A 19,624-nucleotide genomic window follows, 5' to 3' on the forward strand; every position below is an offset into this window, starting at 1 on the left:
GAACTACCCAGGCCACTAAGTGGTACATAAGTAACAGGCCAGTACACTCACTCTGAGGTACATCTACGCCTAATCCCTCTGTCTGGCGATTAAAAACCCCGTTTCTGCTCCTTGACATTTTATTTTATTCGTCTGGTCAGCCTCCATGCCCACCTCAAAGCAGCCATCCCACCGCGCAGGTAACCGGACTATTTAATGGCGGGCTCGGCGCGAGCTTCTGATGGGAAATATCCGTGTGCTCAGACAATCCGCCCTTTCTCTGCTCCGGCCCCGAGAGCCGGGGCACAATGGGCCCTCTTTCCTGGCGTGGGCGGGCCTTGGCGGCTTCCACAGGGGCCCCCTTGTCCAGGCGGAACCTGAATCCCTGTATGTGACAATGAGGGAGGGGGATACTGGCGGGGGGAGGCTTCCTCTGTCTCTCAGTTTCCACTTGGGGACAAATATCGTTTCCAGGTTTGCAACCTCGCTGGGCGTGTGGGAACAGCGAATACCTTCTGGAAAGTTCTATGCACCTTGCTGGGAGCATGTGCGTTGAAGATGAATGATGTAACCCCGTCACCTACTGGCTTTTCAGATGAATTCATATGACGTGGGCAGTTTATTGAATTCCTTTACTTTCACTTGGCAAAAAATGCATTCTGGGAGTTGTAGTCTTGGTTCATTTCAACAAATTCGACTAACACGAATGGAGCACTAATGTTTCAAGGAAAAGATCAGGAAGGTAAAAGTTGATTTGGGTGAGTCGGAAAACCTAGAGACTCCCCTGAATTTCGAGGCATTCTTCACCAGGAGTGGGCAGGCAGGAGACCTCTAGTTCGCTCAGGTTTCTTCCCACAACCATAAAGCGTTCCTGATCAGGATTATAGAAATGCAAAAGCAGAACACCAACATTCTAAACTAACTCTTTTGAAGATTCTATGCTACTACAAAGACAACCATAAAAATACTTCACCCTCACACAGGTTTGGCTGGCAGGTTGCATCGACCCATCCGCTCTTTGTACCGCTTTGTCAGGGATTAGCTAAAATCACAGGGGCTTATTTACAAGGCACTTGCGCCACTTTTGCGTCATTTTTAACATGGGAAAAGTGGCGCAAAAGTGGAGCAAGGGGCTTGTAAATCTGCCCCACAGTATATTAGTACACTTGCTATGTGAGCATGGTTGGAACACAGCTGCAAGGATGAACCTCTCTGGGCAAAATGACAACAACAGATACATACAGCGCTAAAAAACCAAGTAACTGGCAGGCATGCACTGCATAAAAACATCCAGAATAAGTTGAATGAAAAAGCAGTAAAAAAACAAAATTCCCTCATTTCCGATCCTCGCCTGTTAATTCTTTAGTAACAAAATGGCTACGGAGTGTCTTTGTCAATATTTTATTCAATAATTGTAAATGCTTCTAGAGCAGAGCTTCCCACATTTTTTAGAACCACAACACAATCTTTAAAACGACAAACTTTTGCAACCTACCTAGCTTTAATGGAAATGAGGGGGGTGATTTTTTTAATGTAACTAAATCATTGTGTGATGGTGTACTGTCATTTATTCACGATTCACTGCATGTATTCATGATTCAGTGAAAAGTTATTGTTTGTGCATTACCAAGTAAAGTGTCTTGATTTGTTTTCATCTTATTAAAATCTTTGTTTCCCTCATACTTCAAAATTACAAAAAAAATTGATTTGCTAACTGTTGAATGTGTACAGATCATTTACAAGTATTTACATTTTGTGTGTTGCAAAAAAAAAAAGACATTTAACTCTTCCAGTACCCCAGCACGATTGTCACACAATTAACTTTATTCTTCTTTCTCTGACTGCAAAGTGAGAGGAGTTTGTAAACACCAATCTCCATTTAAAAAAAGTAAGCAGCAATTTTTCTGAAGGCATAGCCTGACTTTGGACTTTTGTAGTTGGAGTGCAGTAAATGTGAAAAGGTAAAGACCGAATTTAAAGGCATCTTTATTTATTGCTTTGACTTTCGCGACTCAACAAAAAACAGTTTGCAATAGCCAAGAGTTTGGGAAATGCGGTTCTAGAAATGAGTTTGGAAAGTCCCATTTCTCAGGACTATAACCCTGGTTCAGTGAGTGGCTGCTAAGCCGTTTAATGGAAGTTTTTTTTTACCAAACTCTCCAGAATATTCCAGGGACTCAAAAAGGGTTAAAAGACTTTAATTGACATAAGCCAAATTCCAACATTTCATAGAGAAACCACTTCATGAGAAATCGACGCAGAATTACTCAAAATCTAGACTATTGACAGGATCGGAAATTCCAGAATCCGTATGTTTCCTGAAATAACTGAATGTAGTATTATTTTTTTTTAAATTGCAGAATTATTGATTTTTAAACATTGATATGATCTCAGGAGTGTGAGATTTCCTAAAGTAAAAAGGGAAAGTTTAAGGAGAAAGACATCAAAAGAGATGTTAGCGCAAAGGTAAAAGACCACATCAGGCAGAAGCAACCAGCGACTTACTTAATTCGCTCATACACTCATTAAACTAAAATGTCTCTAGTATTATTGCTTTCAACAGTAGCTTTTTCAGCCTACTCAGTAGCTATTTTATCTGTTTTAAGAGAATACAATTCTGACCTAGTGCAGTTGGATTTCGAACATGTGATATTCAGGTTACAGACTTCTCCACAGGAGGACCTTTCACCCACTGAGCTACCTTTATAACTCAAATAGTGTGCACACAGAGCGTGAACAGTATCACATGGGGCTTCCAGGACTGGTTAGCAGTGGCCCGCTCCAGACAATGGGGTCTTTCTTTGCAGCCACCTGTGCCGCATGCGCACACCTGTAGCTTATGAGCCAGGCTGGGGTGACAAAGGAGGGGGTTGCCTTCCCCCAACAGAAAGGACTACATAAAGCCAGGAGCCCCTGCCGAGGTAGTACTTGTCTTGCTCTCCACCCTCATCAGCTAAGAATTATCTGTCTGTCCATCTGTCGAGCTACCTACCAGCACTCCAACACCCACCTGAGAAGAATGCCTGCTGAGGACAAGCATCCGGACGCCTGGCCCCTTGGTCTGCACCTGAAAAGCCCGCCTTATGTAAGTACTAAGGACCTCTTAACTTGCCACTGGCATGATCTAGGCTGATATTCTTCAGAAACACAGGGAAAAGCAACACTACAGGTCAAGAAGGCAGAGCAAAGCTAGTGAGAAGGTTCTGTGGGTTAATGTGGCCACTTCAGAGATCCATGTCAAACCTGTTGGTCAACGGTTCTCGTCCCGGAGACATTATAGCTGAATTGGGTTACGGTGATTTGTTAGGATCTGTGGCCTAAAGATTTGTCCACTTAACCAGCTAAATATGCGATCTGCTGGCCACTGCTTCCATCATGTCAAGGCCCGCTCAGCTTTTTATCCGCCACTGAATGATCTAAGGCGGTGAGTCCTAACCTACGGTGCACGGACCCCTGCTGGTACACGACACCTACTCAAGGCATTCGTGACTATTTACAAAATCAAATAATATTAGCAAATTAAAGACGTACATATACATAAAAAAGGCAAAATTCAAATTTTTTAAATGATGTGTCAGAAGGAATGCTAAATTTGAGGATAGATATTTAGCTGGTATACTTATCTAGATTTGTGATGATAGAGCATGTACAGCCAATGGAATCTAGAAAGGGCAGTCGGATGGCCCCGGTTGAAGCACCGGTAAACGCAGAGAAAAAGGCGAGCATGCATTTGGAGCAAAAAAATGGAGTCAAGCACATCACTTCGACTTTTACAAATAAAAAACATTTTGAAATGCTCCAACCTTCTATTAAAATCATTTTTTAATTGTTTGCATATGTTTTTGCTTCTCAATTAAGTAGGAGATTTCATACTTTGTTCATTTGTGAAATTGCTTCGGCAGGGGTTCCTGGCATCCATTAGTTAATTCAGAGAGGTCCACTGAAGTCAAAAGGATAGGGATCACTGATCTTCTAGGGAGTAGGCCAATAAAAAAATAAAAAAAATAGAATGCATCAAATTAGACCCTTATAAAAATACAAAGAAACTCACTTTCAAAACTTGCAACAATGGTGAACTGTGCAAGCAATTTTTTTTAGAGCTCTATTTATAAAGAGTTTGCTGTGAGTGGGTGTGACTTATTCTTCTGAAACTCCTGACCTATTCCTTAATTCCAGGAGTAAACCATAGCTTCCTTAAAGTATCTCACTTTCCGGCACCTTCCTCTCGCCTTAGGGGTAACTGATGTACTTTCCGGCAGTTTCGGTAGCACTTAAACTAGGATCTATCAAGTTTAACTTACTTCTGGAGAAACATGTCATGCATGCATTTGAACAAAAAAGTGTAAATAAGGCTAAAAAATAGATGCTTTTGTAGATTATACAAAAAAACATACCTGCCTAACTTTCACCTACACGTATAAATATTTAAATATGTTGTCAATTACTCTGCGTAATTCGTACCCTTTTTCAAGCATAAATCAGACAAATGTCTACAATACTGTTGGAAATTCAGCACTGGATTTTTGTTTGGCATGTTAGTTTAGACACTAAAGATTGTAAAGAAAGTTCAAAATTTGTGGACAGAAAAGGTACTATTTCTGTACTCCTTCTTTCAAACAGGATTAAGTAAGTTTCCAAAGTGTCTTTTTTGCCACCTTTCAATTCACCTGGTTGTAAAGGTTCAGAAATGGAAACTCTTAGAAAGTTAAACTCTAAGCATTTTTCATCTTCTTTAAACCAAACAAAAACATCTTTATCACCACCATAGTGCCCCAGAAACTATGAGTACTATCCATGAAATTCAGCACATTGGTACGTAAATCATTTCATAAAAATATATGTTCTCTAGTCATATAGAGATTCTTGTCGCAGGATTTCAGCTCCGTACATCTGTAAATGACTCTGATCCAGATGTTTTACGGGTTTTAGCATTTAAAACCCTCTAATTTGTTAAATCAGAGGGTTTGCAAACGCTAAAACCCTTTTTATAAAGTACTATACATGTTTAGCAATTCTGAAAAGTTTTTCCAAACTGGTAAATTGGTTTAAAAATGGATACCAAATCGCAATTTGGAAAGGATGTGTTTGGGGCGTCCATTCGACAATGTTTCAATATGGTATCAATAGTTTGAGACTTGAATTCCAGTCGCTAACAGTTAACATTTTACCAACTTGCCAAGTTGGGCTGGTAACTGATTCCCAAATGGGAAAGGGTCTCCTTTGGACCTCTTCTGCTTAGGGATTTGGATGGTTGCTTCAGAGGTTTACAGACCAGCTCATCGTTAGGGTCAGTGCGTATAATCTGCATTTAGGCTTGGGAAATTATAGAAACTTTAGAAATATATTTTACCCCAGTATTTTCATCATAGGACATGGTTTTCCTTGAAAAGTCTTCCCTTCGCCCACGTCACACGTGGACATAGAGAATATCTGCAGTTTCTATTAAAATCAATGTAACGAAAACACTGCAAGCAGCAACATGGCACTGCATTTCCCCCAAACAAGCACCAATTAATCCTACATCACTCAAGGGTTAGTTTGAAAGCGCATGTAGGTGTCATTAAATGCACACAACTGTGTGGGTGTTAATATATTTTGCTTAACAGCAATGGTCTTCAAATTTTATATGCCAAGACTCAGATCATCTTTAAAAAAAAAAATCAGGAGGCTCTCTATAACAAACATATTTTCTCACAATTATTCCATAAAATGTGATGCTCTTGGTATATTTAACAAGCCAAACATTGCAGCGATGTTCAGTTATCCTTTAAAAAAAATGCAATTGAATGAATTACTGCCAACATATTATACTCAGCCAAGTAAAAGTATCTGCATTGCGATCAGTGCTTAATTTGTAAAAATAATAATAATAAGTGCCAGGCCTCTCATCAGGAGGTCACTGCAACTTGCACCACACATTGCCCCTGCCGTGCTACCAATGAAGGAAACAACACAACTGCTAACCATCACTCAAAAGTGTGACACTTCATACTACTCCAGGCAGCCGAACAATGGCTTGGATGGCAGGTAATAGTAAATTTTATTGTATATTAAGTTAATAATTAACTGTTGTGGTAATCTCCAAATTAGCCAGACCGCGCCACCTTGTGGCAGACTGTCAGAAGCGCTGATGTTGACAATTAAATGCCGGTGCCCAGCACCGGAAACCACCGGCTCAAATTAAGCACTGATTGCGATCCATTTTCAGAAATGGAGTGGGGAGGTTTGAGGGTTATTTTGACCCCACTGTCACCCATTTTGGCACCTACTTCCAGATAGGGTTGCCATCTTAATAATAAAAATAAAAAAACTGGCCAATATATGTAAAATGTTCAGTTTTTTTGTACCATGGTAATTATCCTGCTGTTTGCTCTAGTAATCAAGACATCAATCAGACGATTTAGATAGCTCTTGTTCAGATTTTAACAGATTCCATTTCTGTTTTAGGTTTCTGTAGGGCAAATAAATAGAAGATTTCACTATTCTTCCAAATCGTTTTCCAAGCCTGGACTTGGTGTTTGTGCTGTTCCCCAGGCGCTTGATATATTGTAATGGTATTTATTTGGCGCTTAATACCCCTGATGAGGTGTGAAGTGCTTTACCGTGAGTAGCACCCTACTCCGGAATCCAATGTTAGTGGTTAATATAGTGGTTATTGTATAAATGCTGCTCATTGCCACTCTCATGGAGGGCCACCCCTGAGTTTGGAGACCTCTGCTTTAATGTCTCCTGCAATCCCTTGAACTTTTTACTGGAAATGTCAGTCCATAACGACTTAGGGGCATATTAACAAGGAGATAATCTTATTGCCCTATTTGTAAGCCGGTGCTAACATGCATTAGCGCATGTAAGCAGCCGTTTTGCCAACACCTTGCTTTACATCTCTAATGAGATGCAAAGTGGGTGTCACTGTGCGTACCCCTGACGGACTATCTTGTAAATTATCGCAAACTGCACATCGCGATATTTACAAGGTGGCCCTCAGGATTTTAGCAGACATTAGTTTTCGGCAAAAACTAACGTCTGCTAAAATCCTGACATACCTATTCACAACATAGGGGGTGGATTATGCTGATACGACCACAGGGTCGTATCAGCAAGGTTATAGCCCTTTTCCATGGAACATCGCTGTAAAACCAGCGATGTCCATGGAAAACACTGCTATCGCAGGAATAATTATCGCCATTGCGCTATGCGTTGTTGACAAAGCGCTAGCATGTCGATATTTTCCTTCAATAAAAAATCTATTGCTAAGCGCGGCAGGCTGTCATTATCGCTGCCCATTTATAATTATGACCCTTATTTATTTGGTGCTGTTTAGAGACCAATTTACACATGCAGAACAGATACAGACCTAGGGGAAGATCTACCTGCATTAGAGGTTCTGCTGTAGATAAAAACAGGAGGTTGAAAAGCTCACAGTTTGCAAAGTTTCCCCACTTCAATGACAGAAGACGTTTCCCACACACAACAGATGTTTTTGCAGAACATTTTCTCACAAAAGCTTTTTTTTGTTGCAAAAGTCTTCTCCCTCTAAACGTAGGTCAGTTTGTTGAAACCTTTTACTTTTTGCACAAACTAGATTTTAGAAGTAGCAGATTCGCGCTTTTTTATTTTTTATAAATAGTTCATAAAGACTGCTAAACTTTTTTATTTAACACAATAGTAAATTACTGTGTTAAAATCTCCATACTTCGCACGAACCTCCAAATGTAAGACACATTTTGTGAACTGCCTGTCAGTTTTTTGCTGGCAGATTCTAGACTTTTTCCTTGTGTAAAACTAATTTACGAGTGATAAGAATTTTGTGAATTGGATCCAACATCAGGAGACAAGCAGATCCGCAGAATTCCCAAACTGAAAGAAAGGAAATCTAAATTTGTTGGTAGCATGTGACAGGGATCTAATTACCGTGGGATGGAAAAAGTTATATTGTCTGGTATGAAAGTGAAGACAGACTGCTTTTAAATAGGAAGAATTGGCTACTTTGAGTCTCTACTGGTTAAATTGATTACAGAAAGAGGAAAACCCTTGACAGACCGAATGCAATTTTTGGCAGAGGATTACATTAATTGTGTACAATATTTTAGTTTGATTTATTCTTGACAAGTATTACTTTTTTTTTTTTAGTAAGGAGGTTAATTTTGTGCAAAATAAATGATATATTTTTTTTTACATATTGTGTTTTGTGTAATCGCGATAGTTGCTGATGTGATGTTTTAGCGCATGGTGTTCTTTTGTGAAGTTGTAAGATTTAATTTCTTTCAGTTGTTTAAGTGTCTGATATTTTGTGCAATCAGTCTTGTGTGCAGTGTCATTTCATGCAATCATCAGAAAGCCTCCAATAATTATTTCCAATATTTAAGGTGCATGATGATGTATGTGGCCAGAACCAGTGGCGCCCTTCAGCTGACCTTACCGAGCGGTCTTAAGTGATACATACCTCCTGGTGGACTCCCAGATGTGATTGGTCTACCCTAGCCTCTGTGCCACACAGAGCACTGTGACATCAATTGAGGCATTGTCTCCAGTTGTAATTGACTTGTCTTTCTCCCTCAGACCTTCCCACATGGGTTGGATTTCCCCCCAGCATCGCCCTCCAGCCGCCGATTGGTGATCCTGACTGTGGGGGCTGTGACCGTGCTCACCGTCAGCCTCATGGGGGTTCTGCTGGCCACTTACCTCGGGAGAGCCAGCTGCACCCAGGTAAAATCAGGACAAGGCCAGCTTCACATGGCCATGTTTTGTGCACAGGAGGACCACCTGTGGCATTACACACGCAAAAAAGAAATATATACATTTTGTTGTCATATTCTGATTAGCTGACGAAGGGGATACATTTTTTTCTGACATCTGGAAAATCAGGGGTAGGCCACCCTTGGGTGGATGGAGTGCAGGGCCTAGCTGCACCCTGCGGCTAAAGAAATGCAAAGCATGGGTTGGACGCTGGCACCTGAACAGGCAACGTGCATCATTCAAATAAATGTGTGTTTTTTTTAAATCATAGAAATTCACTGAAAAAATCCAGAATTAAAGAGTAGTTATGGTTGAGCAGATCAGAGAAAAAAAAGATTCAGTTATGGTTTGCAACCAACTACTTGTCCTGCCGCCCAGCATATTTTGTTCCTGATAATCCGCCTTTTTCCCTGTGCCGCAGACGAAGTAGTGGATTGAGCATGGCGGGCAGCTTGTGAATTTTAGGGTTTGAATTCGCTGAACAATATCTAAGTTCTAAGTGTGTTTTTTCAGTGAATATATAAATAACAAGCAAACAGTTGCCAAATATGCAGGCACACACATTAACAAAGCCACACGTATTCAAGTACATATGGGTGCACACCTGGGTATGTTGGTGAATCAGAGATCACAGCCTATGGGAGGAATCAGGACAGGACTGTGAATATACCTCCTCACTCTGTTTTTGCTTTCTTCCACTGATTTTGCAGAGAGACTCATACAGCTATTTGCCGACTCAAGTCAATGTGCAAAACGAAGCTTCCCTGCTCTTGGCTCTCAGTGACCTTAGCGAACAGGGAGCCGCTCCAGGGATCACTTGTGACCTCAAAAACGTAAGTAGGGTCAGTGGTTCTCTTTGTGCCTAGTGCACGGGCTGCAGTATATGAAGGGGGCTCTGTATTTGTGCAGATCCTAAATAGAGATCTCACGAGAGCCGCTAATACGCGTTTGTGTAGACTCACGGCTGGTGGCCACATGTTGCGCACATAAGAGAATCAAATCGCAGCACTACTGGTTATGCATTGGTACACAATAATATGCGACTCTCACCATGGGGTCTCTCTGAGTACATGTTTTGTGATATATTTTGAAAATTATGCAAATGTTGTTAAAAGTGCTTTACGCCTACCTCACATTAAATTTTCAATGCAGGGCATGAGTCACATAAAAGAAAAAGTCACGCGAGATTCAGGCAAGCTATTGGTTTGAGCAGACGTCTCTGAATGAGGCATATTTTGCTCAATCCACTCTCCTGCGAGGAAAAACGAAACAAAATTAGATGTGAAATTTTTGTAGATTTTGCAAAAATTCACATAACATGAAATTTGCCTGCATAATTTCAATTTTGCACTGGCCTACTCCCCGCCGTGTCACACACGCATCCATCAGACACGTAACACTTAGTCTTGTTTCAAATGCACTTTAGGAGAATAGACATGAACTCCTATGTTAGCTGCTATGCATACATAGACTGAAATTTGAAAGACCTTCACCATAAAGATAGAGCACATATTTCTTTATCTCTTCTTTAGCATCTGATGGTGTACCACGGCCAGCCTGAAGGGTGTGTTGCTCGGAAGATGGAATCCTCAGACCAGCTGACCTCCTGCCAAGAACTAGAGAATTACTTCCAGGCCATTCTGGTAAATGTAACACAACTGTCCATAGGCCTAAAAGTCATCAACAATGTGTTCCTTTTTAGGTATCTATAATGTGCTGCCCACAGTTACAACTTGAAGAGAGCCACACAAACAATTATATGGTATGAGTATTTATATAGCGCTTACCACCCCAGGTGAGGTGCTGAAGCGCTTTTTCTGATCGGAAACATGCTCTTCCGTGGGAGTCCAGTATTAATGATTAAATCTTGTCATGCTGTCTTCAAGCCCTGTCATGCATTTTGTAATGCCCACCCCAAGCAAATTGTAGATGAAATACACATGTTGTGCGTTTTGAGCTATATGAGATGTTTCACACCATTATGTAACATCAGTGTATGGCAAATAAAAAAACAGACAGTGGAAAATCAAGTTACAAACTATCACAATAAGATTAATTTAAAACCCCATGGAAAAAAGTGACCGAAAGAGTCAATCACTTGGATGCTTATGAGGTTAAGTGTTTACGAGACATAGTTTGTTCCCATTGCCGTGCCGGAGGTGTGCATAACGCATATTGTGCTGCAGTTGTTTACTCCTTCAACTGTACTTGCAAACAATGGGACTAAAGGACTTAGTTTTTGGTGAAGACCACCTGGGTTCAGAGGCTTTGGTGTTGGTGGCTTGAAATCCAGATTTACCCTAGCTAGAACTGGAGCACTTTAGGCCCGGCGTTAGCTAAGACGTATTGCTTTCACTAAAATTGTATGCATAATATACTTACTCACAGGGACTTTCAGCTAGCCCTCTTCATCTATTGATCAGTTATTGTGGAATTCACATTTTCTTCCGTCCATTAGGGTATATAGCATGGAGCAATTGTTCAGCCCATTTCTGCCTTTAGCTAAACTTGATTTGAGTGACAGCATTTTTCCGCTTCACAAGGAGCGTATTCACACTCAAAGTAGTTCCCTTTAGTGCCAAAGACTACTATTCAGCTTCTCTAAATAATTAATAAATTAAAAAAATCACAACACAACTTTGGACAAAGCCGAAATACTGTTGGACAACGGGAGCCCTATTGGCATTGCCAAAGCTTGTTTTTTCATGTGGAAGCAAAATAGTGCAACAAACTGCTTTAAAAAAAATGTTTTTAATGATGGCGGTTCACGTCTGGTCACTAGTTTGTGTAATAAAAACAAAATCTGTAAGTACTGTAAAATTCTGTACAATCTGATCAGCAGAAATGATTTGTGAAAAAATGACAATTTCATAGCACAACCAACATTTCTTGGCAGGTAGATTTCGCAAAGTTCGCATTCTACTAAAAAATGGTGTTCACCAATAACACTGTCATATAAGGTTGAATAGTGCTCCAGCGGCTTTGACAGCATTTAATTTCAACTGTCACCTACTTATGAAGACACTAACAGAACCTACCCTTTTTTCCCCCTCCCTTGTACCCGATTGTCCATGCAGCGTAATGTCAGTCTTGGGATCTCATCCGAGGTGCAGATTGTGGGTGCTAGCACCTTGGGGAGCCTGGTGACCCTCCTCTGTAGTAACAGACCCATGTACCTGGTCACTGCCTTTTCGCGTAAGTAACCAGAAGTAATAGCAGCTGCACGTCTTGAGTACATGCAGGTGCGTCTTTGCACTGGTGGTTGGAGGCTTTGTTTGTTGCGAGATTCACTTGTTGTGTCTGTATAGTCATTTGCACTTGTGTATTTCTTTAAAATGTTTAATCTGTCTGTGCAGCTATGTTTGTATATCTCAATGGTCTGTCTTTGTCTGGGAAACCTACCACTGAAATAATATCAAGATATACCTTAGACCACCCAGGGTGAAACCAGTGACTATCCATAACCTCCCACAGAGAAATTAGAAAATGCTCTTAATCTCCCAATGGGAAGTCAGGGAAAATACAAAAATTTCCAACTGAGAAATTGGAGAGTACCCTAAATCTGTGCAAAATCAGGGCAATCCCTAAAGCGCTCGCAGAGAAAAGGGGAATACATTACATTTCCAACTCAGAAATTAGGGAGAGCCGTAAATCTACCAGCAACAAATCAGTACTTATTCTAAACCTCCCAGCAAGAAATTAGTGTATGCCATAAGCCTCGCTACGCAAAAGTATTCTACATCCAAATTCTCATAAATGGAAATCAGAGCATTCCTTAAATGTCCCAGCAAACTTAACCAAAACCTTAAGAGATAGAAATCAGGGCAATACATTAATACTCCCACCGGGAAACCTTGCCCAACCCTAAACCGTTGAGCGTGAAATCAAGGCCTCCCTAAAATTGTAGATAGATAGATATCAGCATTTTCTAACCTCCCAAAGATAAGTCAAGAGGAATCCTAAATCTTCCAGGAAGAGATGAGCGCATATCCTGAAACAGAGCTTAAACCACATCTCCTAGAGCACAATGAAGGCCCACACAAAATCCCAGAGTTAGAATTTAGACCCAAACATAAACCTCCATATGGAAATTGAGACTTACCCTAAATCTATCAGCATACCTGAAACTTTAGAGAAGGAGAAATTAGGGCATACCAAAAACCCTAGAGCGAGAAACCTTGAAATGTTGATAGGATCACAGTAGTCACTATAAAAGAGAAGAGAAGGAACAGGAGAACAAGTGTGGAAAGCAGCAATAGTGCAAAGACAGAGCGAGCAGAACGGCATATGATTCTTAGGGAGGTACATAGTGGTGAATAACTTATACTTAGTGCTATGTCCACAGCCACTTCCCAAAGCCTCAGGGGAAGAATGAAAAGCATGAGACATGAAGGGGAAGGAACCCTTGTTAGTTCATGATCAGTGGAACAGGTTACTGACGAAATGAGTCTCCGCTCAAAAGCTGGTATACAGAGAGCCGTAGGACTGAATGCATGCTGCACATTATGCCCAACTGGACAGGTGGGATTGGAGGGTGGCAAAGGGCATGTCAGCCTTCAAACCTGAGCCTGGACTATATCTGAAGGATGGTCTCCAGCAGTCGTATAGCATTCTGAGGAAAGAGACCACCCAGCCAGCTATTATAGAAATGGAGATATGCTGTCCGGGCAGAGAAGATAGCTTTTAAACTGACCACTTAGAACCTTTGATATCAGACATACATACAAAGTATGAAGTGTCCTCTCTGCAGCAAAAAATATTTTATGGAAGAAAGTAGGTAGTGCTATCTCCCAATTAGTATGCAATTCAGACACCACATTGGGCAAGAGTTACTAATGGGTGCAAAGGGCAGCCTTTCCAGTATGAAACACTGTGTAAGACACAGAAAAAGAAAGAGGCTTTTACTCACTGATTCTACTACCTAAAGTAAATGCAACTATGTAAAAAACCTTCCAGGTCATGAGTTTAAGATTACTGTAGGTTAGGTGTTCAAAGGGGTTGTGATCTGAAAGTATTAGACCGATGCCCCAACAACACAATATGGTCTCCTAATTGGATGAATTAATTTAAACAGATCCTCAAAAATCACTATTACAATTGCATTTTGTAATGCAAAATAATCAGAATTTGAATTTGTCTTGGCTCTTATAATTGCCAAATAGGTCCCATAAGACTTATCATGAATTCCAACCTAGCCATTGTGGGTAGTGACCAAAAACATGTTATCCAAAGTGCAGGAGAGAGGATTAGTTCATTTAGCCACTGGCCCACAGGCAGAAACGATGCAATATGCCCTTGTATTACCTTGTGGAAGACTTTTTCGTGGTGTGCTCGGCCACCAGTATCATTGTCACATCTGCACGAGCGTATCATTTTAGAGAGGACTTTTGAGATAAAAGGGCAGAGCAAAAGAAGGGATCTCTGCCGATATGTCGCTTCAAGTCAAAGATTGGAGATTACTTGAGTCCATGAGACCAAATAACTATTTTTGGTTTGGTCAAGAACCCATGTCTTAAGAGGGGGCAATGATCCACCATTAATTGCAAGATCAATGAGAACTGTACGAATGGCTTGGTGACCTACAAAATGAAAAACTACTTTCAACTTTTGGCAAAACAGATGACTCCCTTTACATTTGGTCATGCACCAGATGTGAATTTCTTGGCCCGACGAATACAGGGATTGATGACAAATGTGATTGAACACACTTCGTCTTATGTCTGTTTTCGCAGTGGTGATGACAATGATGCAACCAGAACCCTTGATGTGGTCTGATATACCTCAGTGGTTTCAAGAACAGCAGGGAGGTACTGGTACAGAACACAGCGTACATTTTCCTAGCGAGAAGTCAGAACAGACTTGAAATGTTTAATCAAGAAGTCGGGCATTATTAAACCCTTTCAGTGGGAAATTAGGGTATGCAGGAACCTTGTAAAGGATCATAAACTCATTACTCAACCTGCAATAACAAAATATGATCATACACAAGACCATACTTGTAAAATGAGGGCATATCTAAAACCTCTCACTATGACTTAAGGTAATATCCTAAGTTTCCCACAGACTTTTTGGTGCAGACATAAACCTTACACAGGAAGATCAGGGTATAGTTGAGAACCCCATCCGAGAAATTGGTTCTAATCCTAAAATTCACAATCCCAATACGAGAGCTATCTAAAACCTCCCAAAGAAAGATCAGCGTTTGAGGATAGCTTTGGCAGAGAAACTGCAAACATTCACCCTGCCCTAAGCTATTTTGTGCCATTTTTGTACTTTGCTAATTGTTCTGCTTTGTCATTGAACAGCTTCCCCCAGGTATCGAACGAAAATGGCCGCCTAGGACACAAGGCAGCCAGAAAAGAATCCTGTACAATGCCACAGAAGAGACCGACACTCAAAACTAGCAGCAGTGCCAGAACCTTGCTCAACCACAAAGGCAAAGCGGACGACAGGCTCAACTAAAGTTGTTTCATCAAACCAGACACCATCACAGCAGCACTACGTATCCATGTCTCACTCCAGCACCAGTGCGCACACAAGCCTTCCGACAGCAGCTATAGCGGACTCATGCTCGATGCAGTGTGGATGTAGCCCCTACCACAGAATCAGGCCCTACATCCTACCAAAACAGTACTGAAAGGCCCAGGTCTGACAACAGCAGTATTGCAGGCCACAGGCCAAGGTCTACACAACAGAGGTACCCCACAACTTGAGCCCCACCAATCGATCAGTGACGAACCCAGCCTGAAATGATTAGACCCCACTAGAACAACCTTGTATCATCCCAATAGCACAATAGTTGCCTCATAGGATCAACACCTCACAACAGCAGCAACAGGAGACCCTGGTCCCACTGCAACAGCAGTAGTGCGGCACCTACACTCTACTCCAATGACAGCGCAGCTCGCTCCATGTCACACTAAAGCAGCAGCGCAGGACCAAGACTCCGCCATAGCTGCTGTTTTAACTCAATGCCGAACACCGCAGCAGCAGCAAACCCTGGTATCACCACAGCAAAGGCAGTCGGTTCCACTAGTGGGACCACTGGGCACGTCAAGACAGCCTCACTGTAGTAGAACATGGCACAGGGCTAACCACACAAGCAGAACAAGATCCGGGCTTCACGATAGTACATCTTAGGATCTAGACTAGGGGTCTCCTACCTTTTCTGTAATATGAGCTACTTATGATGGATGAAAATCATTGCGAGCTATTATTATTAATACTGCACTAGTGAATACATCAGATGAGATTACATTAGTGGTTACCAAGTGCAAGATTATTGCCGGTGATCACTTCAGTGCGCCAGGCATGGTTGCAAGCAGTTATTTAAAAAAATCTTTGTCAATATGGATTGCCTCTGCATGTATAATATACAGCAGCCATAGCTGCAATGCCTCTGGCACCGAAGTAATAACACGTGGGAAAGGTCACTTGATTAGTCACTCAAATATCAGATTAGAACATATTTTGCAAATTCAACCATTTTCCCACAAATATCAGATACGCTCTGAAAATAAACACATTTTCATCTTGAATATATGTTCTCAATTTTAATATACATATATTATTTCAACCAAGCGAAAGCGTCTAATTTAGTAGATTGCGTTGCACTCTCGGGAGATCTACATACAGGTAGCTGGAGAGCTGCCAGTAGTTCACAAACTACTTGTTGTAGAAGCCGGATCTAGGCTACTCTACATCTGCAGTGTCTGACGCATGTTTCACTACTACAGGATCCAGACACAACGGCAGCAGAAAGGGATATCCCAAGGCCTATGCAGCAGTAATAAATGAATCAGGTCTTTGCCACCGCAGCCAGTTAGACCCAAATACAGACAGAGACACAGTGTATGACCTCAAGCCCCACATTGGCACCAGTGCAGAACTCATGTGTCCCCTCAGCAGCAGTGCAGCTGCTGACTCCACAGCATCAGTGTGGGACCCAGGCCCTACCATGGAGGTTGTGAAGTTGCCAGGTCTTGACCGTGGCAGAGCTGAAGGGCTGTGGAAAAGCATCAGCAGAGTGGACTGAGGCCAGAGCCATGCGGGACTCCGGCCCCATCACAACCAAAGGCCGGACCAATGCCTTACTGCATCATCACTGCAGCGCCATGGCCCAAAGGCAGCACCACACTACAGCAGCAGTAGAGCATCCCTGCACTCCCACTGTTCAAGGCCCATGCCATTCCACAGCATCCATTCAGGACTGAGGCCTTGCATGGCAGCCGTGCAGGACCCACATGCCATCATTGTAGCCGTGCAACATCCAACCCTACCAAAGCGTCAGTGCCTTCCCAGCTCCCACTAGAGTAGCCTTGGTGAATGAGGCTCCAGCGCAGCAGCCGTGCAGGACTTGGAATCAACCAAATCAGAACCTGTGGTCTCAGGTTTAAAGCAGTGCATGACTGGGGCTCCATGACAGCGCTGAGACACCGCAACCCCCAGAGTGCAAGGCCCAAGACTCCCTTCAAACACCACCACTTTCTAGCCATCTAAACCTGCTGGCTGCACACAGTCACCACATACCATCATAGCAGACCCTGGTCTTCCAGCGGCCCATTCACCAAGAATTTATTGGAAAATCCAGGAAGGCGCAGTTTGCTAGCACAACTGAGCAACCATGAGTCTTCTTTGCTGCTCACTTAGCGTGGTGCATAGCATTAGTACTCAACCCGAGTAGGATTTCCTGGGATCAACCCCAACCTTCATCCAGGGGCAGAAAAGCAAGCACTTTTAATCCTGTTTCACACCTGCACTTATACCTGTGACACACATTGGAACCACCAGAGTAGTGATAGGTCTCAGAACCACAAAAAAGTGTCAGTGTTTAGTTCACCATTGCTTCCAACATAGTGGATACATGGACTCTTTGCCCCAGTTCAGTGATCCTCAGAGTTAACACATAACAAAGTCCTAGGTTCCTGGCTTGGTATTGGGTGGTCCGCCGTCCCTGTGGGTCCTCCCTATGAATATGAATGCACACAGTGGCTCCACCCTTCTTTTAATGTACAAGGACAATGTAGGTCAAACCCTGTGTAACTATCCAACAGATCAAATGCTCACTCAGTAATTTGCAGTTCTCATTTCAGTCTCCATATGGTGGGTCTGGTAGCTCCCAGGATCAATGCACCCTGACACCCCCCCCCCCGAAGCCCCAGGAACCTTTGTTTGACCTCTTGGTCAGAGGTTCAAATCTTCTGAGGTCCATTAAATAAGTACTATGGAGTTTGGTTCAAATAAACGTGTTAATCAGTAGCACAAGCTGAACTGCGGCTTCATAAGCACACGTCAAGTTACGTATCCTTTTAACGGATACACGAGTGTCCCAGCAAATAGGGACATTCACACATTAAAACGATAATAAACCCTTTTCCACGTACTACTCTCTAGGTTTCCCCTTCAATACAAACACCTCACCAAGAATTGGCTCCTCTGTTACTAAAATTCAGATTTTGGGTTCCAGGGTCGCATATCTAACACTCTGTCTAGGCGAAGTGACATCTCCATGCCTCCTGTCCATGATGGCAGGGTCCATGTATGAAGCCTGTAGAATTTATCTGGTGCAAGACACAATGGCCTTCCTGGTGCTGCCTCACCCTTGAACTGGGCCAGTGAGTTTATTTGTAAAGAATATGGCTCCCAGAAATACAACCACTGCTACTTTCAGTTTGTCCAGCTCCTAGCAACCCCTGCAACTACTTGGCACCCCTGACCTCCACCTTACAAGAACTTTCCAAAGTCTAAGGCAAGCAAGTGTCTGGGGCCAGCCTTACTATCATATCACCATCAATGCTTTGGACTGGCTTGTGGACCACACTAGCAAAAATACACGAGACTGCCCTGTGTGCACATCAGCATTAACATTTGTTATTCTCCCAGTTTCACAGTGCCAAAAAGTCCAACATGGGGCTTTCTTCGATGTCAATTAGATTTGTCTTTTTATTATTCTGCCTGTGCAGTAATTAGTATGTGTGGTTGGGAAAAAAATATTCTAAAAAAAATTCAACATTTTTTTTTTTTCTCCGCATTTTCTGAAAACATGCCTTTGGCTCGCACTGCATTGTCTCTACAACTTTGTTCATGTCTCTAATCTGCATGTCGATTCTCCCAGCGCTTGGAAATCCCAGGATTTTGATGCAACAGATCTAAAAATCAAAATGCTCTTGACACCTCTTGTTACTTGTATGGTTTCTATAACCCCAAGATAATCCACACAATATAAAGTAAGGCACCAGTTGCATTTAAATTACATTTTCACTGTCCTTACACTGTGCATTTATTGGTTTGTCCCCAGCATCAATAGTTGTTATATTAACAGGAAATAAATTTGACTGTAACCAATAAAAATTGATGTATTCGTCATCTGTGTGCTCCACCAACCACAGAGTGGAAAACTATGAGATCACCAACTGGTGGTTATGTCAGATTTGGGATGATTTCATATTGTATTATTTCATCCGGTGTTTTATCATAGTGAACTAAATCGACATACACTAATATCGCGGAGGGTCAAAATATCGAAAGGTAAGTGCATATAGGGACTTACATATTTACTACTCCTAATTCCACATCTATGTACTTTGAAGATACATATATGACCAAGGTATTTAAAATCTATACTTAATTACCATTCCATATTTTAGATTCGATAGTTTGTTCTCGATATTTGCACGCCTCAATACTATGAATTCCATATCCAGGGTGCACATTCTTTAAAGTGGTATAATAGGAAGTGTTCATACATTTTATGTAACCATGTGACCATTTCTTGAATCTTGTTCATTTGGGAGGATGGGGGGGCAGGGGGAGGGGGGTACAGGAAAGACGGAAAACTCACTCGTAAAAGAAGTAGAATGGATGACCGCCAACTATTTACCTCCTCGGACAGATGTTTTACTTCTCACAG

General features: G+C 41.9%; 1 protein-coding gene across 1 annotated transcript; it reads left to right on the forward strand.

Annotated features, from left to right (window-relative positions):
- Window positions 1-2,880: 2,880 nt before the first annotated feature.
- On the forward strand, window positions 2,881-19,065 carry LOC147673496 (uncharacterized). Its single transcript, XM_086947352.1, has 6 exons — window positions 2,881-3,064; window positions 8,539-8,685; window positions 9,426-9,548; window positions 10,248-10,358; window positions 11,793-11,910; window positions 15,021-19,065. Exons 1-6 carry the CDS (start codon window positions 2,999-3,001, stop codon window positions 15,053-15,055), a joined length of 600 nt encoding a protein of 199 aa, XP_086803478.1. The 5' UTR covers window positions 2,881-2,998; the 3' UTR covers window positions 15,056-19,065.
- The last annotated feature ends 559 nt before the right edge of the window (window positions 19,066-19,624 follow it).

Source organism: Lissotriton vulgaris, chromosome 12 (genome assembly GCF_964263255.1).
Source record: "Lissotriton vulgaris chromosome 12, aLisVul1.2, whole genome shotgun sequence".
In the NCBI taxonomy this organism is placed as follows: domain Eukaryota; kingdom Metazoa; phylum Chordata; class Amphibia; order Caudata; family Salamandridae; genus Lissotriton; species Lissotriton vulgaris.